General features: G+C 39.8%; 3 protein-coding genes across 5 annotated transcripts; 1 reads left to right on the forward strand and 2 right to left on the reverse strand.

The window, feature by feature from the left end:
• Positions 1 to 969: 969 nt before the first annotated feature.
• Positions 970 to 2,178, reverse strand: nqo1 (NAD(P)H dehydrogenase, quinone 1). Its single transcript, NM_001104834.1, is given in 6 exon segments — positions 970 to 1,287; positions 1,352 to 1,453; positions 1,522 to 1,635; positions 1,710 to 1,840; positions 1,901 to 2,065; positions 2,144 to 2,178. Coding segments are annotated over 6 exon segments (813 nt in total). The 5' UTR covers positions 2,148 to 2,178; the 3' UTR covers positions 970 to 990.
• Positions 2,179 to 3,895: 1,717 nt separating this feature from the next.
• Positions 3,896 to 6,504, forward strand: LOC101174994 (ras-related protein Rab-8B). The gene is made up of 8 exons (XM_023955795.2): positions 3,896 to 4,155; positions 4,478 to 4,538; positions 4,666 to 4,726; positions 4,805 to 4,882; positions 4,975 to 5,064; positions 5,164 to 5,229; positions 5,323 to 5,373; positions 5,467 to 6,504. Exons 1-8 carry the CDS (start codon positions 4,032 to 4,034, stop codon positions 5,557 to 5,559), a joined length of 624 nt encoding a protein of 207 aa, XP_023811563.1. The 5' UTR covers positions 3,896 to 4,031; the 3' UTR covers positions 5,560 to 6,504.
• trpm1b (transient receptor potential cation channel, subfamily M, member 1b) lies at positions 6,107 to 24,627 on the reverse strand. 3 transcript variants are annotated; one of them, XM_078948721.1, is made up of 28 exons: positions 24,487 to 24,627; positions 23,305 to 23,815; positions 17,797 to 17,873; positions 17,495 to 17,690; positions 17,205 to 17,418; positions 16,675 to 16,799; positions 16,427 to 16,598; positions 15,990 to 16,164; positions 15,787 to 15,910; positions 14,322 to 14,394; positions 12,931 to 13,031; positions 12,296 to 12,472; positions 12,078 to 12,212; positions 11,932 to 11,982; positions 11,704 to 11,844; positions 11,577 to 11,606; positions 11,189 to 11,481; positions 10,862 to 11,090; positions 10,647 to 10,778; positions 10,423 to 10,554; positions 10,208 to 10,336; positions 9,866 to 10,117; positions 9,604 to 9,778; positions 8,729 to 8,749; positions 8,499 to 8,643; positions 8,179 to 8,384; positions 7,952 to 8,084; positions 6,107 to 7,870 (listed from the first exon to the last, which is right to left on the reverse strand). In XM_078948721.1, the coding sequence occupies exons 2-28, from the start codon at positions 23,374 to 23,376 to the stop codon at positions 6,571 to 6,573; spliced, it is 5,010 nt and encodes a 1,669-aa protein (XP_078804847.1). In that variant the 5' UTR covers positions 23,377 to 23,815; positions 24,487 to 24,627; the 3' UTR covers positions 6,107 to 6,570. The 3 variants fall into 3 exon arrangements, with proteins under 3 accessions (XP_078804847.1, XP_023811560.2, XP_023811561.1); XM_023955792.2 differs by lacking the exons at positions 23,305 to 23,815; positions 24,487 to 24,627 and adding an exon at positions 18,885 to 19,317; XM_023955793.2 differs by lacking the exons at positions 6,107 to 7,870; positions 7,952 to 8,084; positions 8,179 to 8,384; ... (16 more) ...; positions 23,305 to 23,815; positions 24,487 to 24,627 and adding an exon at positions 18,885 to 19,317 and having other exon boundaries at positions 15,605 to 15,910.
• Positions 24,628 to 26,547: the final 1,920 nt, after the last annotated feature.

Consider the following 26,547-nt stretch of genomic DNA (forward strand, 5'->3'; position numbering starts at 1 on the left):
GCCAAATGCTCTGGGCCTTCAGACACAAGGAACATACGAGTGGTAAATGTGTAAAGGAGACTGGACAAACAAAGTTGGTGTACAGGACTGGGACATTGATTCATGGGCCCTGGAGGGGGCCAACAGGCTAAGGGAGGGGCTGACCATAAGGCTAACTAGAACAGGTCTTTCAAAGTTTTACAAACAGCATCATCACCCTTAAACCTGCACTGAGATCTGTCTACAAAAAAAAAAAAAACAAATACAAGTGTAATGAGGATTTAAGACCAAATCCTAATTTACATCACAAAATCTTTGGGGGGGAAAAGTGCTATGTAGATTGAGCATTACTGTATAATAAAGATCAGCAAGACTGTCTTTAAGTTAAAGATTCCAGTTCATTCATTGCCCTTAGATTCCTGACAAACTTGAACAATTCAAAGTTCTAACTTGTGAACAAACATAACTTCTGATCAAAAATGCTTAATTACCATATGGAACACCCCTCCCCAATCTGTTCCATAGTCAGACTAAACAATTTACGTGTGCAATGTGACTTCACCTACACACAAATACTTATGCTGCACTTTATTCCATTTTCATACTTTGTACATAGAGTAGTTACCTTTTTCTTTTTTTAAACCACTCCAAGGCTGCTACAAGTTCATTGTACATGTACAATGACAATTTTTAACCGAATGGCAGATCCATTCGGAATTGGATTTCAGTTTGACTTTTGGCACCAGATGGCAGTGTTGTCCAACACCTCAATACCATCTCTGGAAATCCAGTGTTTTTCCTTTTTAAAGCCAATTGCCAGCTTTGAGAGCTCCTGAAGTTTGACAAGGGGAAGGCAACCAATACAAATCTACAGTATATGGAGCAAACTGATAATCCACAACTCCAGTTTTTTTACTATAAGCCACAAAATAAGTGTGGTATCATAAAGCAAAAGTTTAGTCTTAGACATTCAGTGAACCAGCCTTTTATTCATCATTCAAACAAACATGTTTAAGATCCGGCTTTCATCTGGTTGTGAGGTGGCAGAGGCTTTCCCATGTGGATTCCCACCGTCAGACCGAACTCCTTGGCTGCGTGCTTCTCCTGGACATCAGATTTCAATTGGAACCCCTTTTTGTCAAAGCAGTCCAGGGAAATGAATGACAGAGGCTGCTCCTCTAGAAGACCTTGCAGTCGTGCACGCCAGCCCTCCAACATGCAGCTACGAGCTTCAGGGGTTGCTGAGAATGGAGCCCAGAAGATTTGAGGGGCCAGAACCTGGAAGCCACAGTAGTGCAGGATTCCATTCTGTGGAGAAGAAACAAGTTACTTAATCTGTCTTAATCTCAAGGGCTCTCATTACATACGGTACCTGCAGCGGCCACAGCGTGACATTCATGTCTCCATTAATGCCAGTAGCACTGAACATTGATTCAAGTGACCCAGTGGTGAAGGACAGCATGGCTCTCTTTTCCTAAGACAGAAGGAATACTCAGCACCTAAAAATCTATTAAAACAAAAACTTTAGGTTGAAACAATTGCCTTGAAGATTCCCTGGCTGTAACGTTTCTCTTGTGTGAAGGCAAAGCCGTTTGTGAGCACACGGTCAATCCAGCCCTTCATGATGGCAGGAACACTGAACCAGTACATTGGAAACTGCATAGAGGGAAGGAGTAGGTCAGTGAAGTCCTGATGGCTTTTAGTGGAAAGTGCTACAAGTCAGGGTCTACCTGAAAGATGATGAAGTCGGCCTCAATGACCTTAGACTGCTCCTTAGTGATGTCATCCATTAGTCTCCCTTCCTCCCATGCCAGCTTACTTTCATCCAAGTAGCTAAAATTTTCAGCATCCTTAAGGTCACCTGTTTCAGTGACATGGTTAGTAAAGAGTTAAATTGTGACATCCAAGTAGATGGCCATACCTTTAATGTCCTCAGCAGTGGCAGTTGCTTTAAAATTCATAGCATACAGGTCAGAAACTTCCACAGAGCAGCCCAGAGTGGTCAAAACTTCCACAGCAGTAGTTTTTGCTGCAGAATTGAATGAACTAGAGCTCTGGTGGGCATACACGATCAGCACCTTCTTTGCTGCCAGGATTAAAGAAATGCTGAAATTAACACAAGGGATACAAGATAAAAACAAATACAACTAAAACTGCTCATTACCCATCTTAAAGCAGCCCGTCAACTGTGAAAAATGAACCAAAAAAAATAAGCTGGCTGATGACACAGAGCTGTCAGTACGCTGCTTTTCTACATTTGTCACTCAACCTACTCAGGTGCTGTCAATAAACAATTAAGGTGAAAAGTGGGTGAGTATTCTGCAGGAGCAAACAGGATGCAAACTGCAAGGAAACAAAGAGGATGAAAAAGCTGTTTAATTTGGGTAGGACTAAGCATTTTAATTATAAATATTGTTGGAAGGCAGCTCCATGTCAAGAAAAAAAAATAAAACATTGGTGTAGTACAAAAAATACACAATCCACTCTCATGTTCTCCACAACATCCATGAACCTTCTATTCGGTCTTCCTCCTGGCCTATTTTCCTATAGCTTCACCCTCATCATCCTTTTACCATTACTGTTCCTCCTCTGAACGTGTTCAAACCAGTTCTTTCTGTCTTTATTTCCAAAACATCTAACATGATCGGTTCCTTTGATGTCTTCATTCTTGATCTTATCCATCCTTGTCACTCCCAAAAAGAACCTCAACATCTTCAGCTCTGCGACCTCCAGCTCGGCCTCCTGCTTACATTCTTCCACCTTTCCTTTCATTCTTGACGACACTCTTTTGTCATACATCTTAACCTGAAACTGTCCTCCGCCCGTTCTAACCTGCTTACACACGGCTATTTACCTCTTTCCTACAGTCTCTGTTGTTCTGGAATGTTGACCCTAAATCCTTCACCTTTTTCATATCTGCTCCCTGTAACCTCACTGTTCCACTAGACTCCCTCTCATTTATGCTCAGATATTCTGTCTTGCTGTGGCTGACCTTTATTCCTCTCCTTTCCAGAACAAACTTCCACCTCTCCCTACAGACCACAGTGTCATCTGCAAACATCATGATCAACATCCCAGTTAGAGGTGGTCAGTTGGAATTGGAATATTTTTTTTAATGTTAGAAATACTGGAGACTTCAGGATGAAAACCAGATGGGATTAAACCAACGCAGTACAATTCTTAAAAGTATAACAACATGGCTTGAAAAAAAGATGTATTTTTCATTCAGGGAAATTTTTCAAACAAATGTCATATTAATATGTATACTTCATCTCTGAAGCATAAATATAATCATCTGATAGCATTATAGGACAAACTTAGAGATGGAGCGATTCTCCATCTCTAAGTTTGTCCCATACTGCTATCAGATGATTTCATTTGACGTGAACATTTTCTCATTGTAGTGGCATCCTTTTGTCTCTCTCTTTTTTTTAAAAAGAAATTTACATTAAGACAGGCTTGTTTGAGCTGTCTCGTTGTAAAAAATAATTTCAGCAGTAAAGTCTGAAAAATCATAAGACATAAAATTACAAATAATAATCAAATATTGCTTTTTATGACAGAATAATATAGGAATCATGAATCCAATTTAAAGGCTCTGAATTAGGTTCTAGGAGAAGCCTGGCATTGTTTCTTTATTTTTATTTTTTTTTCAGATTTCCCTTTTTCTCTCTGCAACATCCTTGTAAGGACATTGCCTTTAAATCTCTTGTATTTTTGTCAGCATTCTTGTCTTTTCCAGTTGCACCACAAAAAGTGCAGCGGTTTCAGTTTATATCTCATTCTTGATTCTTTTCCAGAGTTTTTTTCGTTTACTTTCTTTTACTTTTGAAATAAACATGAAATGTTATTGTCAAGAAAAGGGAAGACAGAAGAAAGAAGACGTCTTGCTTTTATAACTACAAGTTCCACAATGCAAAGCAAACGATTACGTCACCATCTCCGGCACCGGTCTTCTTCTCACTGCTCGTATGTCCGAGTCCGCTCCCTGCAGCTATTTTCACTGCGGGGTTTGGCAGAGCGGCCTTCCAACGCCGGAACGATCGTTTTAGATGGCGAAAACCTACGATTATCTCTTTAAATTGCTGCTGATCGGAGACAGCGGAGTCGGAAAGACATGTCTGCTGTTCAGATTCAGCGAGGACTCCTTCAACACCACCTTCATATCTACAATAGGTGAGTTAGAATTATCCTGCAGGGGGAAAAAAAACATGCATAGGGGTTTATATGGATGCTTTAGTGAACTAACAATGTGACCTTTATCCACGAGTATTTTATTATATATATATATATATATATATTTTAATGTTATTATTATTATTATTAATATTTGCATGATGGTAAACCGTTTCATGGGTGGATCCTCTATAAAAAAATTGACAGACAAATGACAGAATTATAAAAGAGTTCATAATGTTTTATTATTAGTTCTTAGGCTGTAGTCGAATATATGTCAACATATTTGTAATATTGCTTTCATTTGTTCATTAAATCCCAGGAATAGACTTCAAAATCAGAACAATAGAGCTGGACGGAAAGAGAGTGAAACTCCAGATTTGGTGAGTGGACTTCTGTGAGGTTTCCCCTTTTGTTATAGAGAAGTGAAAATGTGATGAAGCAGCTCTTTGAATAAAGAAAGAATAAAAAAAAACCCAGATGACACATTTTTTTGATCGATGTAATCAGGGACACTGCAGGGCAGGAGAGGTTTCGCACCATCACCACTGCTTACTACAGAGGAGCTATGGTGAGCCTATTCTTTCATGTTTGTCTCCTTCACGTGTCACTGATAAATCCCATAACTGTCATTTATTTTCCTTCGCAGGGAATTATGCTGGTTTATGACATCTGCAATGAGAAGTCTTTTGACAACATAAAAAACTGGATTAGAAATATTGAGGAGGTGACTATAAAATCTTTTCATGTTTTACTTAATTAGAACCCCTATTTTACCCCATAAAAACATTAATTTTCCGTATGTTGTGTTTTTCCCAGCATGCCTCATCTGATGTGGAAAAGATGATCCTTGGTAACAAATGTGACATGACGGACAGGAGACAGGTGTCCAAAGACAGAGGGGAAAAAGTAAGTCCCTGCAGCCTGATATCATTAATAGCGTCTCCAAAGCAAAGTTGAGTGCTTCTCTCAACACTCATGTGACACATTTTGTTTTGAATTCTCTAGCTGGCTATTGATTATAGAGTCAAATTTTTGGAGACAAGTGCAAAGTCGAGCCTAAATGTGGAAGAGGTAAACCAAAGGTTTTGTACTTTGAAAACACTGCATTAAAACTCCTATGAGGTTTTTTTTTTTTTATTCTTTTTTTCTGCTCTGTTACCCAAGGCTTTCTATACCATGGCAAGAGACATTTTACATAACTTAAACTCAAAGGCAGTAAGTAGTCAGCAATATATGTGTATATTTACAAATAATGGATTTAATGGATTTTATTTTTTACAAGAAAATTTGTATCTTGTTTTTTTATAGGGTGACGGCAATGGCGGAGGGTCAGGAAAACCCGTCAAGATCACAGATAAAAAGTCAAAGAGGATCAAATTCTTCAAATGTTCGGTCCTCTAGGCTCTTCAGAGTTGAAGTTTGCGTTTCCCGCCTGAACTTGGGCGTTTTGGACAGCCGCACTGCTCTTACCCAAACACAAGCCTCTACTGCCATTTGAGGTCATGCGTGGTTGAGCTGCCACCTCGATTTAACTAGAAGAGGATTGATGGGAAATGAGGCCTGATGATGAATAACTCCTCATGCAAAAAGACTTGATCATCAGCAGTGGTTTGTAGCTTGCCCTGCAGTGCCTGCTCCCAGTGGACTATAGTCCTGGTGGCATTTTAAAAACATCAGCTGTATATTAAAAAAACAAAGAAGTTGCACAATTTAGTCTTACAAATGAAGGAAATATTATTCTTTCATATACTGTAGCATTGTTTTATACATACTATCTACTCTAACATTTCCTATAAAAATGCTGTGAGATCAACATAGTTCAGCACTGATTGTATTTATGTGTGTGAATTCTTGTATACTATGAAGCTTATGGCCTTTAGTTGCACTCATCTTTTCTGCCTCAAAGAATTTAAATATTGCGATGGAGAACATATGAATAAACGCAGCCTGTTTTCTCATGCTTTATTCATCCTTTTGCAGTAAAATCTGTATTTACACATGCCCCTGTTTTAAAAATGAAAATGAACAAAGTGCGTACTGTAACATATTTGCATGTGAGATTAAAGGTGGGGGGAGTTCGGACAGGGGTTACGATGAAGCACAGTTCCTGAAGAGTGACAGATTCCAGTATTAGAACATCTCTTATCATATACAGAATGATGAAGTTTTTTTGCTGTTAACAATGTTTATACATGTTTTTGTTTTGATTTTGTTCAAAACTGTTCAGACATCCGCAATGGGAAAGCAGCTGCTGGAAAAAAAGCTGTGTTGTGATTGTTTTGTGCAAGTCCCTGTATGTTACACTGATGATGAAAAGTAGCACAAGTAAAAGAAGGTGGATCACTATGAGCGTGTTGACTTGAACTATTGTAGATTGAAAATGTCGTTGACCTGCTAAAAGAACATTGTGCTTCAGGAAAATCCAACTTTATCTTGACGACTGGCTTGAAGTTTCACTTCCTGCTTTTGTTGGTTTCTCTCACTTCTCTTCACATATTTCTTCTTCTGTCTTCCTGCTTTCGTTTTTGCACCATCACCCCCTCCTCCAGCAGGCAACCCCTTGCTGGCAATGTCGTGCTCACTGCTAGAAGGTCTTGGCCCCTTGGGGACCACCAAGGGTTTTGCCTTCCTGTCGCTAGCGTTGCAACTCTGCGACCTGTGAGACCGTAAATACGTTTCGTCAGCTACGGTCAGATAGTCTGTGCCGTCTGAGAGGTTCCTTTTGGCCTTTGTTCTTTTCGGATCTTCCTCTGGTTCTTGTAGAGTTTTGTCCACCTGATGGAGATTCTTTGGCTCCGCTGGTGCTTGAAACTGTTGAGTCAGAGTTCTGACTGTAGATGCTCTGGTCCCTTGACCCGTATCCTCATCAGGGTTGTAGATGATGCTGCTCATTGTCCTCTTTTTCATGGTTGGAGATATCTGACTTTGGCCTTCTGTTGGAAGATATCGTAAAGATTTTGCCCGTCTTGGAGAGGAGGAAGTTTCTTCTGGAAGTGTGGTCATCTCTGTTACCTCTGCAGCTTCCCCTGGTTCGTCAGGAGGATTGACCGTGATGGTGCTCATAGCCCGTCTTTTTGTCAGAGGAGATGGGGATTGATCATCAGCTGGGTAAAGCTTCAGTGATTTTGCCCTTTTTGCAGGGGATAAAGGTTTTAGTCTGTTTTTGTCTGTTATTCTGTCTAACATCATTGTGCTGCCTTGCTTTATGTTGGTTAAGGTTTCTTGACTTGATGCCCCAGAGGTGGGTTTTTGTTCACATGGCGAAATGAGGATGTCCACACATGAACCAGCTCTTGATCTGTCCAGCCCACCAACCCCCAACGTCTGACCACTCTCGTTGGTATTGAGAGCACAGGTACTGGAGGTTTGGCGTAGACTCCGCTGTCTCTCTAGGCCACTCTTCTCGTCTGTGTCTTTCTGCTTGGACGCAAATTCCTCCATGTCCATGTGAAAGCGGTAAAGACTGTAACCATCAGCGCTGTTGATGCTTCCTTGGCGGAGGAGAGAGGAGGGATCACACACAGACGAGTTTCGAGAAAAAGTTCTGGTCAGCTCCAGCTTGTCCAACCCTGCCAGCTTTTCTAGGGCAGTGGCCATGCGCCCGTGGATGTCCTCCAGCTGGGCCAGACGCAGGTCCACTGTCTGCAGGGAGGCCTTCATGGTGTTCTCCCTTTCATTTACCTCCTCCAGACGCATTGACATGTTCTCAACTCTGATTTAAAAAAAAAAAAGTCAAAATCTTTTAAAACTTTTAAAACTTAAAATGAAATACATCATTGAGGCAAGGATTTACCTCTCTGATGTAACCTTGATGCGTTCATCACTCGAAGACTGCTTCTCATCGTCTCTTTCCCGGAAATACTCTTCCACACACTGTTCTTCAAACTCATACAGACTCTTAAGCTCTTCTGGATTCAGCCTGAGCTCTGAAAGAACCATGACCAGATCTTAGTCTGACTGGTCACATTTAAACTCAAATCACAAGGTTAATAAATTTGTGATTTAGAAGAGGACACTGACTTAAGCCTCTGTCCTTTTCATCCAGCTCTCCCTCCTGTTTTTTCTTCACGCAGCGTCGGAACAGCCTGCTGAAGAGGATGTACAGGTGGCTTAAGATGATGAGAGGTGGAGGCAGAATTGGACGGTCATGGAAAGTCATGATCAACTGATATCGTTGAAACTTCCACACTTGGTTGGAAATGGACTTGACCTCAAAGAACGTGTTGCTATAGAAAGAGAATCACACAAACTTATAATGACAAACGGAAATTGTAAATGCTTTCCAAAAATTAAAACAAAACAAAACAGAAAAAAAGGTGGAGGTTTGGATATTTATTTACTTAAAAACTGCAATGAGGAGGTTAACCAGAAGAATGTTGGCCACAAGAAGGTAGCAGGCCATGATAGCAGGTGTGAGCCAGGCGCCAGGAATGCACGGAGGAAGTTTCTTCCCATCTTCGTCGTATAACTGGTCTCCACATGGAGCTGCAAGGACAGGAGGCTACACAGTAGGCATAGATTTCTCACCCAAAATTCAAAGAAAAAAGATAAAAAGCAATTTTCGACTTACGGTTGATCTCCATTGCATAGACTGGTAAAAAGTCCAGAAAAGCACAGGTTTCACAAAAAACAATGAGTATCAGCATCAATTAAGTTATATTTTCTACAGTTATGGTTGTATTTTCAATTACATTTCTGTCAAGGTGAAGATGAGACCCATAAAAAATAATTGTTGTGATTTTTTGGGGGAGGAACTCAAATTTGACCTTTGTAAGACAAAATTGGTTAATAAAATAAAATCAAAGCTTTCTCATTTGAAAAATTAGAAAAAAATAATTCTGCATCAGAAATTTATTGCTGCTAAAGCCAATAAATATTAAAAGAGAATAAAACGATAATAAAAAAAACTGTTTGGTTTTTACCTAATATTATTTTAATTTCTGTGTGAGTTTTTGTTTTTCATTATAAAGCTCTTTGAGGTTCACATTATATTGCGGCTCTTTTTATAAATAAAGTTTGATTTGATCTAAAACTATTACATATTTAGAGGTAATGGTTTGGGACTGGGTACTTATTTAAACCTTGAAGCAATTTACTGTAAGGGATTTGTCAGTTTAGATACAATCTGAATATTCTTTCTCTGCCCAATTATCTCAATTATATTTTTCCCCTTCACCTTGACAGAAGTAGCATATAGCAATAGAAAAACTGAAGGCAGATGATCATGACTCAAGAGACATGCAATGTCTGCTCTGCTCCTGCTCAGTGCAAAATCACAAACATTAGAAATGTTTCAGATTGTACCAGCAGAGAAAGACAGAATATTGAGGGTTTTATTTTGATCATGTAATAATGAAGGATGGAATTGAGGATTTTGCATTGAAGACGCACTGATCATCTGCCCAGAATCAGGAAACAAAATCTTACTATGAATTCTAGTCTTACGGTCTATCGAGTCTGCAAAAACCTCTCCATAGATCATCCAGTAGGGCATGTAGAAGATGTTTCTAGCCAGGCGCCAGGTTGGCTCCTCATCTGGGTGGAGGATGGCTTGCCGAGCCACTCCAAAACTCATAAGCACCACCAGCATGATGACCACGAAGTACATCATGTCAATCATCTGAGAGAAACACGAGATTACGTTGGTCTGACAGTAAATACTTTTAGAGTGTTTAGGAGAACGCTCTGAAGATTCAACCAGTCCTACCATCTTCCCTATCATCATCACGTATGGTCCCAGATACTTGTTGACTCCAAAGATGTCCAGAACTCGAATATACCAGAAGATAATATCAATACAGTAGATGACTCTGCCATATCCCAAGTATGGTTCATTCTGCAGGCGAAGCATCATCCCAAAAAGGAAAGTACAAATGGCAACCAGGTCTGTGATGTTCCAGTAGTCCTCCAGCCACACACTTATCTTCTGTTTGAGCTTTCCTGGCTCTGACATCAGAATCTGGACACCAGAAGGGACACTTAAAACTCTCGAGCATTGTGCCAAGCATATGACTCTGTGTGAGGTGAGGCCATGTTTGGAGGCTTTCACCTGTCTGACTTTTTCCGTTCCAAGAGTAAGTATGTACGATATGACAGTCCACTCTTGTATTGATGGCCATCGCTCCATTTTCACCAGGATGATGTAGTTATACAACATCAGATATCCCAAATAGGAAATCTGTATGAAGAACAAGAACGGTAAATATGAATCCATGTCCTATTGTAAAAAAGCAGATTTTTCTTTCATACAAAGAGTAAACCTACAGTGTTGAACCAGAATTTGGTGAAGGGTGCATCGTAAAACTCAAAGATTCTTTTTCCAATGGGGACTTTTCGAATTTTAGTGCTCCCCTCTTCCTCATCACCCTTTCGTGAAGTAGCATCTGTGTTTGGATCCTGCAAAAATCGGAAAGGTTGACAGCTTGTCAGATGCAACTAAGATCACATCGTTTGAAAAGAAATGAAATGACAAAGGGGTGAACCATCACCTTGCTGGATTTCGTGTCTTCATCTTTGTCTTTTCCTTCAGATTTGCCTCCAGGTGTTTGATAGGAAGCATCATCTCCGATCCGGAAATCCAACAGAAGAATCATGGGAGGAAAGATGATTCCCAAAATGACCTGTGTGATGTCATTTCACAGATTTGATAATAAACATTAATACGTTCTTGGAGTATATTCTTTTCACAATCTTTCATTTTGACCTTTAGGCCGGGGCTTTTTCCAATCCTCAAACAGCCCATCCACATGTCAGTGAGCAACATCTGGCTGCAGGTGTGAGCGATGAAGTCTCGTTGCTTTGCAGCCACTGCCAGCTTCAGACAGGTGGAGTTGCTCCAGTTCACGAGCTCATATGTTAGGAGTTTCATCGCCACCTGCTCATCGTGCTTGTAGGACTGGTCCAACAGCTCGTATGCCAGCTGGCCAAATTCTCTGCAAAAGGTGCATCACAAAATATGAAATGAAAGGAAATATGAGACAGTAAAAATAATTTGTATATGACCTCTATTTTATTTTTCTCCAGCACTGACTTTGAGTTGTTTTCCAGGTCTTGGGAAATGTCGTCCACCAGCTCACTCTCAGAGCACTCGTGAGCCATGCCTTTATACAGTTTACAAGCCACCAGGGCCTTTGCCATGGCCTCTTCCCCACGCTGCCAGAGGAACAGCGCCATCTTTTGGCGCTTCAACAGCACCGCCCACAACATGAGCTCATGGAAGGGGTACTTGAACCGACACACCTCTGGATCGTCGACATCGATTTCTACCTCTTCCTCCTTCTTCTTTTTTGCCTTTTTCTTCCCTTTTGTCCTTGGCTCATCGTCCTGGCAAAAAATAAAATCAAAATGAGTCATTTTCTTTTTCACATTGTGTAGATACAGTTTTTTCAAAGTATTTTGCAGTGAAAACAAACCCCCACCTCCATTCCTAGGAGTTTTAAAGCTTTGGGCTGCAAGAAAGGAGGAGAACAAGAATTTATGACAAAAAATACTACATGTGACAACCAAAAGATTTGTATTTGTTATTTTTCTGTCATCTGTACAGACCCTTTTCAGTCCATATAGAGTGTTGTACAGGTTTCGGAAGGCCTTCCTTGTGTAATTGCTTCGATAAGCTCCGCCCATGAGGTATTCCAACACAAGACCAATGTCTATCAAAGTGATCTGGTAATCTGGAGGAAGGTTACCCTGCAAAATCATCAATCATCAAATATAAGGGAGGGTGAATGTGATTTAAAACTAAAGTGTTCTGAAATGTGGAAATGATGGATTTACCTTTTTGACATCCCGAACCACAACATGCAGTGTGTTTGCAGGACCGAGTTTCTGGGGGAAATGATGAAACAGGATGGTTTCATGTAATCTCTCTGATGTTTTGCTTTAATTTTTTTCTTAATTTAAAATAAAGTTTTCTCATTTACAGTGTTATACAGCTCCTCCAGCCGAGGAATCGTGAGGAAGTGATGAATGTTGACTCCATTTTCCAGCAGCAATTTGACAAAGTCCACTCGGTCCAGCACTAGAGCATCCATCATAGCCTGCTCCAGTGAATTCACCTGTAAGCAGGAACGTATAAACTGACATTATATCACATGATTCACTTGCTGGAGTTGAACCACATTTGAAAGCACACTCTCACCCAGCGTATCAGCTCTAGCTTCCTTGGATCTGTCTCCTCTGGAGGTTCAGGTTTTGCCTTTCCTTTCCCTTTCCCCTTCTTAGGGCGGGCCTTGCTGCGGGGGGCGCTGGCAGGACTCTTTGGTTTCTCCTGAGCTGCAGCTCCAGAGGTGGTGGTGTTCGCCATGGCTCCGGCAGGCTGATCGAGCAGAATCAAACAGGACAAAAACAGCGCTCTCTTCTTTAGTGAAAACTGACATTTGTGTTTTTCTTTGTAAATTCAAATCCTAACTTTGAAAAAAATGGTCTTGTTGATTTCTGAACATTTTTCTTTGTGGAGAAACCAACTTTTAAATGAGATTCTTTTGATACTTTGAAGCATTTTGCAAAAACAATTACTTGACATTTTTTAAACAGTAAAATAAAATTTATTTGACCCTTTTGTAAGAACTTTTTCACACTAGATAATTCAACCAGTGTTTGTCCAGTAGCCCTATCCAAACATGATCACATGGTCAGAAATAAGCATAATTTAGTAACAAGGAAATCTGTTTTTCCTGAACATTAATTTTTTTCTGTATTAAACAACACTTATTTTGAACTGCAGAGCAAGGAGCCTAATTTGCTGCATGAAGTGATCACAACCGAATAACTTACAGGTAAATTGTGTCCATAAACAAAGATGTGATTGCGAGCAATGTCCACTCTGTTCCAGGCCAGAGCCAAGCTTAGTTGGTCTGCAGCTGAAGCATTTGTTCCTGAGAAAACAAAACAGGTTTATGCAGTGGGCAGAATTAACTGAGAACTTCTTTTTAAATTTGCATTAATGTCATGTTGCTGTTTTGAAAGAATTTTATGAGAAAAGTAATTAAGGATAAATGTAAAAAAATATATATGTCATGGACCCATGGCTAATATGGATTTCAGCTTCTGCTAAGGTTGAAGTTGAAATCTGAAAAAAATAAAATAAAAAAAAGACTATTCCGGTGAGGATTCTGAAAAGATCTATGGTCTCAGCTATGTTTGATCCAGGAGCCTTTTTTATGCCTAGTTTTTATATAAAATGATAACCCCTACCAATATTGATTCTAGATATCATCTTAAGTTTAAATTTACTTGATATACACATATATTTGTGTTAATATTTTATCAAAGTTGTCAGTCCTACAAGCAACAGGTAACTTCTTTTCCAGACAGATTTTAATTTTAACCCCAAAGAAACACATTTAACCACTTTGTTATAACAGCATTTTATTTTGAAGTGTCTTTTTTAATTTTTTTGTATTTTGAGTCTTTAGCGTTCCACAGCATTCTTTTTTCACTGGTTACAGTGTGTGTAAGAGAAGGTATAACTGGTAATAAACTGAAGTGAATAAAATCCTCGCTTTGCTACAATGACCTCTGCTCTGATCTCTACTACTCCTGTAGAGGTCATTATCTCTGGATACCTGTGGGTAATTTAGAGCAAACACAGAATCTGCTTCTAAATTTTCTTAAGAAAAGCAAAAGTGATGTTGTCTTTGGTCAACAACCATGACGTTTGGCCAAAATCAGTGTAAAAAATAGAGAACCAACAAAAAAAAGTATGAGATATTCTTTACACACAATTCCTGATTCCTGTCAAGTACTATAGAAATGTTCATCTGAATTGACTACTGATTGATTCAAAATACACTTGTGTGAGTATGTACTTTAGGCTAAAACAAGTTCTACATTTTCAAAACTGATCAACAGAATTATTTTTTTTTAAAAAACCTGGAGTGATAGGGCATAGGTTGTGAGGCTGTGTAGTGGTTAGCACTCATGTCTCACAGCAAACATGTCCTGGTTCAAATCCAAGCTGGGACCTTTATGTGTCGACTTGTGCATTCTTCATGGGTTTATTGTTATCTCTAAATTGTCCCTTAAGTGTGAGTGTGTCACTCTGAAACAGACGCATAACCTGTTCAGGGTGTATGGCTTCTCCCAAAAGTAGCTGGGTTGGCACCAGCAGCCCCATGACCCCAAAAGGAATTCAGCAGGTTTTAAAGATGGATGATTAAAAATACCTTTTAACAGAGCAGTAAGTATGGCCATTTCAATGTCCTGTTGCCCTTCAGAGCCCATTCGAAACACTGTGATCTAGATGCAAGTAGAAAGAATTGACAACACAAGTTAGTGTTGCATTTTTCAACAGAGTTTATGAACGATTGAAAGCATGGGTGGATGGATAAAAATGAAATAAAAAAAAAAGGCTTTGTGGTAGCATGCCCTCGACATCGGCTGGTTTTAGCAGCACCTCTGACTTCATCCATGCGTGACGCCATGAGCACAAATGGTCCTTTTTGTATTGTCCTCAGTGACAGCATTGCCTTGTTATAAACTTAACTAAATCAAATGAAATTATGCTGACCGGTCTGTCACATGCACAGCCATCATGGGATTAAATTAACTGGGTTTGAATAAGTAGCATAGAGTCAGAGATTCCAGAAAGGACCTCTGCACTGTCTAGAATGTTGCATCAATTTGAGTCCACAGACAGTGACATCCGGTGATTTGTATAAACAGAGATCCTCACAAAAAGAAACTCAAATTTTTGTTCAACGTTTATATGGGTGTTATTTGTTTAAGCCATTTGACCGCAGAAATGGAATGCACTTAGGCTGAAAAGGATTATTAGACAGCAATGCTGATTCACCTGCAGGTTAGCCATGGCACTTCTGTGTAAAGCATGCAGGCAACAGCCTGGCCTCTTAGCTGTTTGCAAAGAGCTCAGACATGGAGTGGGTCCTGCCATATTGCCTGGATTTTCCGTCGGTAAAAGCCAAATGGAATGAGACAAAAAAAAGCTCAAAGTGGTGGAATCCTTTTAAAAAAAAAAAGCAGTTTAAGTTGCTTATCTGGGCCTGCTGGTGCATTATGCGGTCTAAACAGGGGATAGAGGGTGCAGAGGTGTAGCTGAAGTGATAACCCTGCAGATTGAAAGCCACAAGAGTAGAGACAGGGATGGCCTGAGGATTAGGGAGATGGAGCCTCTCTCTGCATGTGGTATGCTTTCTGTGAATACAAGTGCAATGAAGAGGCAGTGCGGTGCATCCAGATTTTATCGGTTTTTGTAAAGTGCTTATCACATTTCTTGTTGGAGGTCAGCAAATGCTGCTTCTTATATTAATCTTTTGCAAACGATCTCCTTCCACCTCTGGGATTATTCATATGCTGATTCCCAGCAAAGCCTATGTGCGGAACTGTGTTGTTTATATGAAAGTAAGGGCTTAACACTTCAGTCACGTTACATCGTGTACTCGTGTATTTATTTAGATGAGCAAATTACCACAAAATTAAAAGAAAAAACATGTTTATTCAGGTTTCATGAAGACACAGAAAGATGCATTGAATGAATGAATGAATGACAATGGAGACAAGATGCTTTAGAATCGCAAAAGATTTTATTGATTGACAAGCTTGCTGACCACACATGGAAGCTGACCTCACATATGAGGGGAGTGATGATTGAACGTCTTCGTTACAACTCACCAGCTCCCTTTTCTTCATGCACTCCATCACCATGAGGAGGATTTGCTGCGATTGGCTTTTGCTGTAGTTGAATGTCTTCTGGATGGTGACCAAAAGTTGGTCTCTGACGTCATCATTTACCAGGCTGGAGGAGAGAATTTAGAAGTGAGACCCCAGTCTTGTTTAGTCTAAAACATTACAGAAACTCTCCTTTTGGGTCTCACCCTCCATCTTCTGAGAATTTATGTGCAAAAGATATGATATCAGAAGCTCGGCCGCTGCCGTCGCATATCACCACTGGGATGGGAGGCTCGTCCCTCAAGCTCTCCAAAGCGATGGAGATAACGTTGGGACCTCCTTCCACTATTAGACAAACTAATGGAACCCCTTGACCCAAACCTGGAACACAGCAGATGGCAAAGTCAGTCTTTGACCCGAGCAGTTTGTAACCATGTTAGAAGAACCAGAGGGCGGTTGGGTGTTGTCAGTGGTGACAGCTGAGCATCCCTTTGCTGTCCCTGCCTTATCCAAGCTCCAGGCATAGGATGACAAAGGGAAGCCCACAGGTCACAGAAGGGATCTCCATCCATGTGTCCAAGAATAGCTGGGCTTACTGTGCCAAACGTGAGTCAGGGAATCTGCCGGCCCTTGTGGAACTTACGAGTGTTGATCTTTTGCAGAGAGATATGCTTCTCCAACAGCCGGCGGAGTTTCACCTCTGAGCCATACTTCCCACAAGTTCCATTGTCAGTGAGGATGAAGTGGGAGTGGCTGTTGTTGAGCACTGCCAGCTTACTCAGTGGGTTTGCCATCGACTGACAAGGTCTTGTTACCTTAAATAAGATACACATTTATTTATTTTTAATTCAAGAAGAAGCTGAAAACATTCAAATAAAGACTGCTTCTCACATCTTTCCCAATGAGGTCCTCTTTGTTCTCCAAAATGCCCCATGGAGCGATTCCTATTGCACATACTTTTCCTCGTGACTTTGAGGAATGGTCCTTCAAAGCATCCCCAACATGGCGAATCACTCCTGGTATGATTATTAAAAAACAAAACAAAAAAACACGTGAAATAACTATCTAGCGTTGTTTTTCTCCCAAAGTGTGTGTCCTCCTCATATTTGTTATCTAAATCTGTTTTACTCTGGATCAAAAAGGCTTGCTGTCTCTGTCACATGTGATTGGATAAAAGGTGCAACCATGCACACCATATTGTGACAAATGCATGCAAATCCGCACAAACTGCCATTAGTACTGATCTTTCCAGCAAAATCCCTATTTATAGAGCCTAAACCCGTGACAATGGCTTTGTCCAATTTTCTCCTGGAAATTACAAAATAGATTCATGTAATGGAAATTGAACACAAAAGTAATTTTCTAATATCACGAACCGTCATTTCTGTGATCGTTAAAAGCTTTATCCTTATCTGTCCTACCCGTGTTGACTCCGCCTGTGAAGATCCAGGCTCCTGTGGTGACCGCCGCTTTGATCAGGCCTTTGCCAAACACTTGCTTGAGTTTTGGCTGGAGGTCAAAGTTCTGTAGACCTCCATGCACAGAGATGAGCAACGTGGGGAGCTCCAGCTGCCAGTCCTTCACCATCAGATGCAGAAGGTTGTCGGGCTTGGTGTCGTATGAGACCCGAATGTACTGCAAAGGGGAAAAAAAGTTCACTGAGATGGGCCCAAAGACTGCAGGGGCATAAATCGAGGTGGGTCGGACTCACCATGGCCTTGTTCATGAATCCTCCTCCTTGGAATTCAATGATTCCAAAGGAATCTGTTGGATATGTCCTGGTGTGCTTGATCAAACTCCATTTGTCATTTGGGGTGTCGATCTGCACCAGGGGGGCTGCTTCCTCGAGAGAGCTGGCTCCAGGAGGGATGGCTGGGTGATGGGTGACCAGCTGACCGCAGGCACATCTAGGGGGAAATCCCAGGTCTTAGTGAAAAATTATCGTTTTCTCTCAGAGAATTGTGTCACAAAGGCTGTAATGTGATTTTAATCTAGCCAAAATGTAAATTTTACCTGGTTGGATCCTTGCCAGGAAATATATGAATACATTCCCTTTTAAGGAAAGTCCTCTCAATCCAAGCTCGCTGTGCCTGCAAAGACAAGATGAAGCGAAAGTGGTGACTCTCGTCATGGACTGTCATACTTTCTGAGATCAGACGCTGTTATCTGAATCAAATTTTCACTATCAAAATCCTCCAGCAGAAAGAGGAGGACTGTGTAACACTGAAGGAAAGTAAAACCAAAACAGCTTTTCCCATTGAAGTCAAGCTTATTCTGTCTTTTTTTTAGGTTATGGGTGTTTTTGACAAGTAGCAAATGTAGAGTATCACACTAAAAGCACATTGTCTCCACACTGAATCAGTCCAGCTCTTTCTGCAGCATAATCGTCTTCCACTAAAGAACAAAAATTGAAGTTAAAAAGGGTAAATCATAAGCACAGCTTAAAACGTTTCTAGCCAGGATAAGCGTACAAGCACAGAGTCAAATGAGCATTAATTGGAGACCATGTGTTAAGTCTGGCAGTGTCTTGTGACTATCACAAGCGTTCATAATACAGTGCCTCTGTTCTCTCCCTGTTTGTCTGCCTGGATGGCCTCAGCCTACTGGGCAGCTGCTGCTGAACAAATCAACAGATTATTACAAGCAGTTTGTTTTAAAATGATGAAGACCAGTTCCCTTCTTGACAAAGCTGGCAACAGTGCCTTTCATCAAAACATGTAAATCACTTTTATAACACGAAAATACAAACATACAAAAAAATAAACAGGTTGTAGGGTGGTTGGTGAATTCCACACCATCTCTAAAGTATGAAATCAAGAGTAAAATGTAGTTTATTCCAATATTTTTGATTATTTGCATGCCAATTGTTTTAATCAATATTTTCCATTGTGCAACTTTTATTAAAAAATAGAACTGTCCTGTGTTATTTAGCTCTCAGCTTCTCTCTGTCTGTTCCGTACCAGCATCATAATGCATCATTAAGCACTCAGAGTCCATGAAGTGCTGCCTGTTCCTATTCATTTTCTCAAATTTCTTCCCTCTAAAACCCCATAATTCTGTAGTTTAGTTAAAGAAGAGTTGCCTTCGCAGGACACACTTACGCAATGATTGCATTCATGTTTCAGGCTCTGCAGGTCAAAGCTTGAGTGTCGGTGTTTGCTGCTCCGCTGGCTGAGCCTTCTCCTGGTGCTGCTCTCCCAGTCAAGTGCTCTTACCGAATCCCAGAGGACATGAAACTTCTTCACTTTATGAGGGCCGGTTAATATGATGAGCATGTGAGCAAGGTCTTTGTTCACTGAGTCTCATGACTCCAGTTCTAGGTAATCCTTTTGGGAGTCCCATGACCCCCTTCTCCATGCCCATAGGGTATTTTCATCCTTCGCTTGAACAAGGCACAATAAATCTACTTTGATAACTGGCCCCTAATCTCCCAATTTGTTGAAACTCCCTTCTTTGTGTTCAGTTCACAGTGTGGAAGATCTTAGCCTGTATGAGAAGACGGAGCAGAGAGTCTGCCTAAAAGCACTGCCGTCCTGCTTCTCGAGCCCCTCAAACTTTTCATTTGAAAGTTTTCACCCTAGCTACTTTCATTTTAACCTAATTTGCATAATTGAAAGAATTGGATGCAGTCATTCTTTTGTGTGGCACATTGTTAGGATGTGCCTGGTGTGCTGTTGGGGGCAAGGTCAGCCAATGCTAATTGCAGCTAATCTCTATTTCTAAACACAATGTTTTGATGTAGGGGAAAAAACTCATCAGAGTTGCTTTTTATTTTCCCCACAACTGTTTTCTCCTGTTAAAAGCGTTAAGGACATTTTTTGCTCCTAACAAACGGCCCTTTTATTTGTTGCCTGCAGTGTTGTGAGTTTGGGAAAAGTGGTCGAGAACAACCTTCTGGAAACTTTAAAGAAGTAAAATGGAACAGGAAGCAATGCAGTCCAAAATTCTGCTCCATTTACTGGACTGAAAGCAACTCATATGGTTGAAATGAGTATTATAAGAAAGATTTTACCTCAAAATTAAAACTGAAAAATACAAGTTGATGAAAGCAGCCCATCAGAAGCCTTAAATCTCCTACTCTCCACTTTTTTGTGATCTTCTGATGACAAATAGAATAGTAAAAAAGTGCATTTGATTCCTAGTTCATTATAACAAAACAAAGCAGATTTCCAGAAGGGTATGATGCAGTTATTTCATCTTATTTGAAATTATTAACCACAACAATTAAATCCAAAATCCAGCCATCAACTTGCTGGCTCATTAGGAGCTGCCTTTGAGCCCTAACCAACAAAAACTCTCAAGTATTGCACATTGCAGGATCAGATTATAAAAGAAAAGAAAATTAACACGACTTAAGATAAGCTATTGGAACAAAAAGAGCTTAATTCAGCGTACACAGTTTGTCCGAGAAAAAAAATCGAAATATGCAGGAAATTTTGTTGAAAGCATAATTTAATAAGTGCTGATGTAAGTAACCAGGGGAAAAAGGAAATTCTATTAACTCTATTGATCAAAAGGCTTTTGTTTTGTGATAATGTGTCAATGCTTTAGCATAGGTTTTTGCTGGTTTGAAGGGTTTAGTTTGTGTTGTTTCTATTGAATCTTAATGGCCATCAAAGCTAATACAGGCCACATTAGCGGCTCATGATACATTCATTCTTTTTGTACTGGAATCACATGGTCTTGATCCCCTGACCCTCATCCTTGCAACAACCAGATCACAACTAATTTGTTCCAGTGATGCTACAATTACACTATTCAGGCCTGAAAGTCACACGCAGAAACCATAAGGACTGCTGCATTTTTCTGGGTCTTTTTTTAAACCGTCTGTTAGAAGTTTCAAAGAAAACTATTGCTCACCTTTTGTGGTCCTAAAACGGGATAGTTATCATCAACGTAGTTTTAACAGTACAATTTGTCCTAGAAGACTTTTTTAAGGGCATAGAACAAATGATGGAATTCAAAAGATTTAAAAAGAATATGAAAGTGCAGGGTTCAAGGCAAAAAGTAGCTAATTGGAGGGTACAAATGGTACTGGGGTTCAAGTCTGATCCCCTGTGACAGGACACTCCTATCTTCTCCTTTTGCTGCCTAAAAAAGCATTGATCCACATATACTTTCACCTGAAAGGAAGAAGAAATCTTTGCAACGTTTTAGATTCAAGTTTCTGGATGGTCCTATTTTAGTGAGGTTAGCCTTTTTCAGCTAGTCTTGTTTGTAAACCCATTCTTTGTCGCCCCGAATTTGAAAATCCAGTTAGCTATCACGAGTCCAACATGTCACTGATTATCCCCGAGAGTGGAGGGAGTCATAAGACATGATTTAAAGCTGCTGTTTTTTATTCTGTGTGCGCAGATGGAAGCCTGGCCGAGAAGGAAGCAGACAGAAAAACAAAGATTTCAGCCAGTGGTGGCAAAAATGCAACACGATTCTTTTGTTTGGGACAAAATAAATAAATTGTCATGGAAAAAGTTATCTTTATATGTGGTAGAAGGTTAGCCAGCATTTTAGTTCTGGGAGTTTGGTTGTCAAACCACAGACAACATTGTGCTCCATGATGGATTTTAATTTTTGCCTTGCCTCTTTGTGATGCTTCACTTGTTTTTTGGTTGTAAGACTTTTAATAAAGTCTTGCTAAACATAAAACCATTATGTTTTTTCTAAAGCTGCTTTAAGACATTTTGCAACAGCATTCGTGAGTTGGCTGCAAAAGTCGTTTCGAGGTTTCTGGTTCATCAAAAATCTTTATGACCTGACAGTTTGGTTCAACTTTGATGTACAAATTTAAAAGTTTCTTCAACTTTTGCAGGACTACAAAATTAGAGTCGAATGCACTTAAGTTAAAGAAAAAACAGGGGGGGAAAAAATGGCACCTCATCGTTAAGAACATTAAAGTTTTATTTTTCGTGAACTTTCTATAAACAAGGGAGCCGATTGTGCCTCAGACTTAAACTTATCCTCGATTTCTGGATATGAGCCCCAAAGCTTTTCCTCGGCCCTCAGCTGACCCTGTTCTGACACTTACATCACACGCAGTCATATGAGCCTCACTGGGTCTCCTAATCAAATTTATACTGGTTTTTGATGTTTTTTTGCATTTTTAATTAAAAGGTTGCTTTATTTCAATACAAAAACCTGGTCGAACTTTTCACACCCACCAAGATTTAATGCTCAGATCGGTTGTTTTATGTATTCTTTTTCGGAGCAAGAGAGATGATAATGAACTTTTTGCCAATTTCATTAATGGCAATGAGGTAATACAATTTAATCACATTTAAAAGAATCTGCTTACTGAGGTAGAACCTTAACTAAAGCTTTGCTTGACCAGGATTGTTTCCCTCTTTGCAAATTTTAGATTATAAGTCTTCACCTCTTTAAAAAAGGCATAAAAAACAAAAGACTGGACAAAAATGGGAAACACCGCAAATCCAGTTTTTCAAAACAATATTTGGTTTTGAAAAAGGGAAGCATTGTTGTAAAAGGTAAAAGTTCATGCAGTAAGCTTGGATTATTAAAAGAATGTTGATCAAACCAATGCAAGGAAAGTTGTCACAAACGGTGTTATTTCAAAACGATAGAAAAACTGAAATGTGGGGAAAGAAGGATAAATTAGTTACACCATTAATATAATTTTCAGCTTTTTAAAACATTTTGCTGTTTGTTTTGGTCATAAACTACACTCTGGTTATAAATATTTCACATTTCAATAAAAAGAAGTTAAAAAAAAATAAAAAATAAAAACAGGTGAACAATAAACTGCCCTAAAGCAAGATACACTTTCTGACCAAGAAACAAAATTAACAAGAGAACAAAAACAAAAGAATCTTCAAAAGAATCATTCATTCAAAATGCAGAAAGGTTTCACAAAATGTAAACATAAACATTGAAGTACCTATATCTATATTGTTCCAAAATTAGCAATAAAAAGATTTGTTCAACTTTCAGTGAGGACAACTCTGCAGCCCCAAAGCAGCAGAAGCTCTGTTCATGTGATGAAACTGTCTTAAAATCTCTTCTGTTCAGTTAGAAGAAGCAGACATCAAAAAACAGAAACACAGGGTCACTGCTTACAAGGGAGTGTTTATGTAAATGTGTCATGTGTCATCCCATGAAAGCAGAGTTTAGAAAGATATGAGTCTTTAATCTGTCGTGACTGTGGTGGTGGTGGTCCACCGTGGGGCCATTATGAAGGATTAAAGTTCTACACAGGAGAAAGTGGAAGCTCAGCTCCGAACACCACTCAGCTGTGACTTAAAAAAGGTTAGGAGTGCACATTATATGACCAACACTGCTTAACAGTTCCTATGAGTCTGCTGAAGAGATACACTTGATAAAAGCTCAAAGAAATGGTGGCATGTGACACTGAAAGCTGGAAAAAAAGTCTGTCAGTCACATGCTGCCAAAGCAACAAAATGCAGCTGTTTTTTCAGATTGTGAGTCCAAGAACAACACCACATAATATCACAGTCACAACGGAGGAAAAAATGTTAAGCATAACATGTAAATATGTCTTTATCTTACCTTCTGTGAGCCAGATGTGCTGCGTTTGAGGGAGGGCCTTTTCGAGGTGCTGATCTGACCCTTGGCGTCCATTTGTTAAGTGAAGACAGGTATTGTTAAAGTGAGGCAGCACTGAATAAAACCTCATAAGAAAGACCAAACTCAGGGTTCACATAGTAAAATAATTAGGCATATGGTTTGCCATGGATGTGCAAGTTGTCTCTTCTCGCTGTGGTTTACTCCAGACTGACAAGACAGAGATCCCAGCCTGGATTTATAAATCACTCAATGACACACTTGACACATAGACCCTTTTCCACTGCTGGGCATCCCATAATCAGGCTTAATGCAACCAGCTCTCGCAGCCTCAGTCTAATGGATAGAGATTTAATAAATGGTTATTGAAGGTAAATCTCCTTCGGCACACCACAACCCTAGAAAAAACTGTGTGAGCTTTTGGAGCTGCAGAATGCCAAAGGCTCGTCGGCCCAGATGAGGCTCATCGTTTCTGACAGGAAGGACAGTGGTGACTCTGCAGGGTGCACACAGATACAAAGACTCAGGCCAAAACAGGGTTAATGCAGAGAAAAACAAGTCTCATGGTCAGTCCTTTTGGAGCACGTGTGCACATTTTTTAGACTCATGGGTCTAAATATAAAGTCAAAATATGCACCACATTTATTTTCTTATTTGCACCTAATGCGGGTGTTTCCATGGTGTCTGTCTTGCTGTAGGTTTTTCAGCTACAATGGTTACAAACCCAACAGTGCAACCCCTTCTGTAAGTTTACTTCTGTACAAAAAAGGGAATAAAAATGATTATTTTATGATAGAAATTTCCTCACACAACCCATACCACGCAATAAATTTGGTTAAAAAAATAAACATCCCTACAACTCCCTCTGCTGGATACAGAATAATAAAGAGACTCCAGGGGTTAAAAGGGAACTTGTTTTCCTTTTAAGGCAATAATAATTGATGCACAATGTCAAGCATTTGCAGCAAAGAAAAATAGGAGAGTTTTAGGGGCTCAATACAGCGGGAATCAGACAAACTCATTGTGAAACAGTTGATCAACATGTACATTTTAGCGACATTAAAACAAAATAAATAGTGTAAACCAAGCTACTAAGTCAATCCAATTATTACCAGTTCACTTTTGGTCATCACTTAAATATTACAAAGAGAAAAAAAAGCAAAATACCTGGTGTTATCAGTAAATCATATTTTGATTCTTTCTGCCAGCCGTAGCTCCAAACAGTAAAAGGACATCATAAAAAGTGATAAGTTCCCCTTTTTTCTCTTCAGCATTCCAACCATGTGTGGAGGTGTCTGCACCTCAGCGCGGATAATACGTAATTTCTCCAAGTAAGCAGACACAAATCAGCTTTATCATCTGCCGGTGGCTTTGTATTGGTCAGTGAAGGAGATTAATTGTCTCCTGGGGAAGGTGTACAACTGAAGGAAGCATAAAGGGGGGGGGGGGGGGGGTTGGTTTATCAAGAAAAAGTTAGGCAAGATCAAAAAGCATGACAAGCTGTTAAGAAATATCTGACTGTCAAATTACAAAACACACATCCAACTCACAAACAAGAAGTTTAAACTTGCACAAAGGAAGGGCAGAACTGAAAGGGACATTCATCTAAAACATAACAGACTAGCACTTATTACATTAAAGTTTATTACAAAATATATTTTTTTCACAAGCTAATCATGGGTAAACATATTTCCTTTTGTTAGTCTGCAAATATTTTTGGCCAAAAAAAATTGGTGGCAAAATCGTATTTATAAGTGTGAGTAAATTTAAGTATATTAGTAAATGTCCTCGATTTAAATTAATATATTCATGCAAATCCAGATGTTTTCTGTGGGACTAGCCACTAACTCTTTCAATGTTTTAAATTATTGGTTAATCCCTTTTTGCCACTAGAGGGCGTGCTTGTATTGCAAAACTCTAACGTGTCCCAAAGCAATGCTTTGTGCTCATTCTGTCCTCTTTGTCTCCAAAGTTATACTGTCTCAGAGATAACAGCCATGTGACTTGAGGAAAAAAAGAAATACTATTCCAAGCCGGGATCTTCCTGTCTGACTTGCACAAAGCTCAGCTTACTTTCACTTGCTTTACTGGATGAAGCCAAACTTCATGTGAGACTACATCCTGAACCAGCTGGTGTAACGCTGACAGCTGGAAGGCAAGTCTGGGTGAAAATACTTGCTCTGTCAGAAAATCTAATTCAATGAAGAGTATATTTCTGTTAAGACCACCTCAGGTGTTCCCAAGGAAACTCCTCTTTATTTCTGGAAATTGCTAACAGGCACAGCCACTGGCAAGGAAATGTAAAGAACACGAGCACTGCAGGAAGTAAAAAAATAAAACACCAAACAAAGGCCTTTACTTAGAGTTTAGTCTGTGCCGGCGTCAGTTTTCTGTTTTCCCAGTTTGTCTTTAATCAAAGTGATCTGCAGTAAGCTACACTAACAAAACAGCAAACGGCTGTTGAACAGCCAGTGTTTGTCCTGGTTGCCGTGGAGACAGACAGCACCCTGCCTCACCTGAGACTTTTCAGGTGTGTTCCGTCCCTGGGTACTGCAGAGAAGGACAAATATCTGATTAAAAAAACATGCATCCATTTGATATAACGCTGCATTACCTGTTCAGAGATAAATTCATATCTGTCTGCTCAGACTGAGGACTCAATGTGTATTTTGAGGCTGAAAATGATTGTTTGTTACCAGTGGGCTTTGTGCAGACATGTTGCCTGCATGTTTTCTTTGTGCGTCCATGAGTTCCCAGCATAATAAGCATGTGTGCCATGCAAACATTAAAGGTGCGTGCCTGAAACTCAGCATGAGAACGAATTAAAAGGTAATCCAAAATTTAATGAGCTTTTCCCTATGCACTCTATAGGTTTTTTGCATATGGAAAAAAATGATACGGTGTGGAAAAGGTTAGAAAGTTCCCGCCCACACACAGAACACATTTTTTTCTTTCAAAAGACATCGCAGATGCCACGTTTCTATTACAAGAATTGCTCTTCAGAGTAAACAGCTGGAAGCGAAGCACTACGTTTCTTCAAAGTTTAAAGGTGACATTGCAGTGGGACACCATGAATGCAGTTTGGGCTGAAGTGAAACCAGTCTCCAGCCTGGGAGCCATGTGATGGAACCAGTTCATTTGTTTTCACTGTGAGGGAAAATTGGATAAACAAAACTGTGGTTGGGTGATTATCCTTCTGTATAGCTTTTACCTCAGCCAAATAAATTT

The sequence above is a fragment of the Oryzias latipes genome, chromosome 6 (assembly GCF_053564925.1).
Source record: "Oryzias latipes strain Hd-rR chromosome 6, Olatipes_Hd-rR_3.1".
NCBI lineage: Eukaryota > Metazoa > Chordata > Actinopteri > Beloniformes > Adrianichthyidae > Oryzias > Oryzias latipes.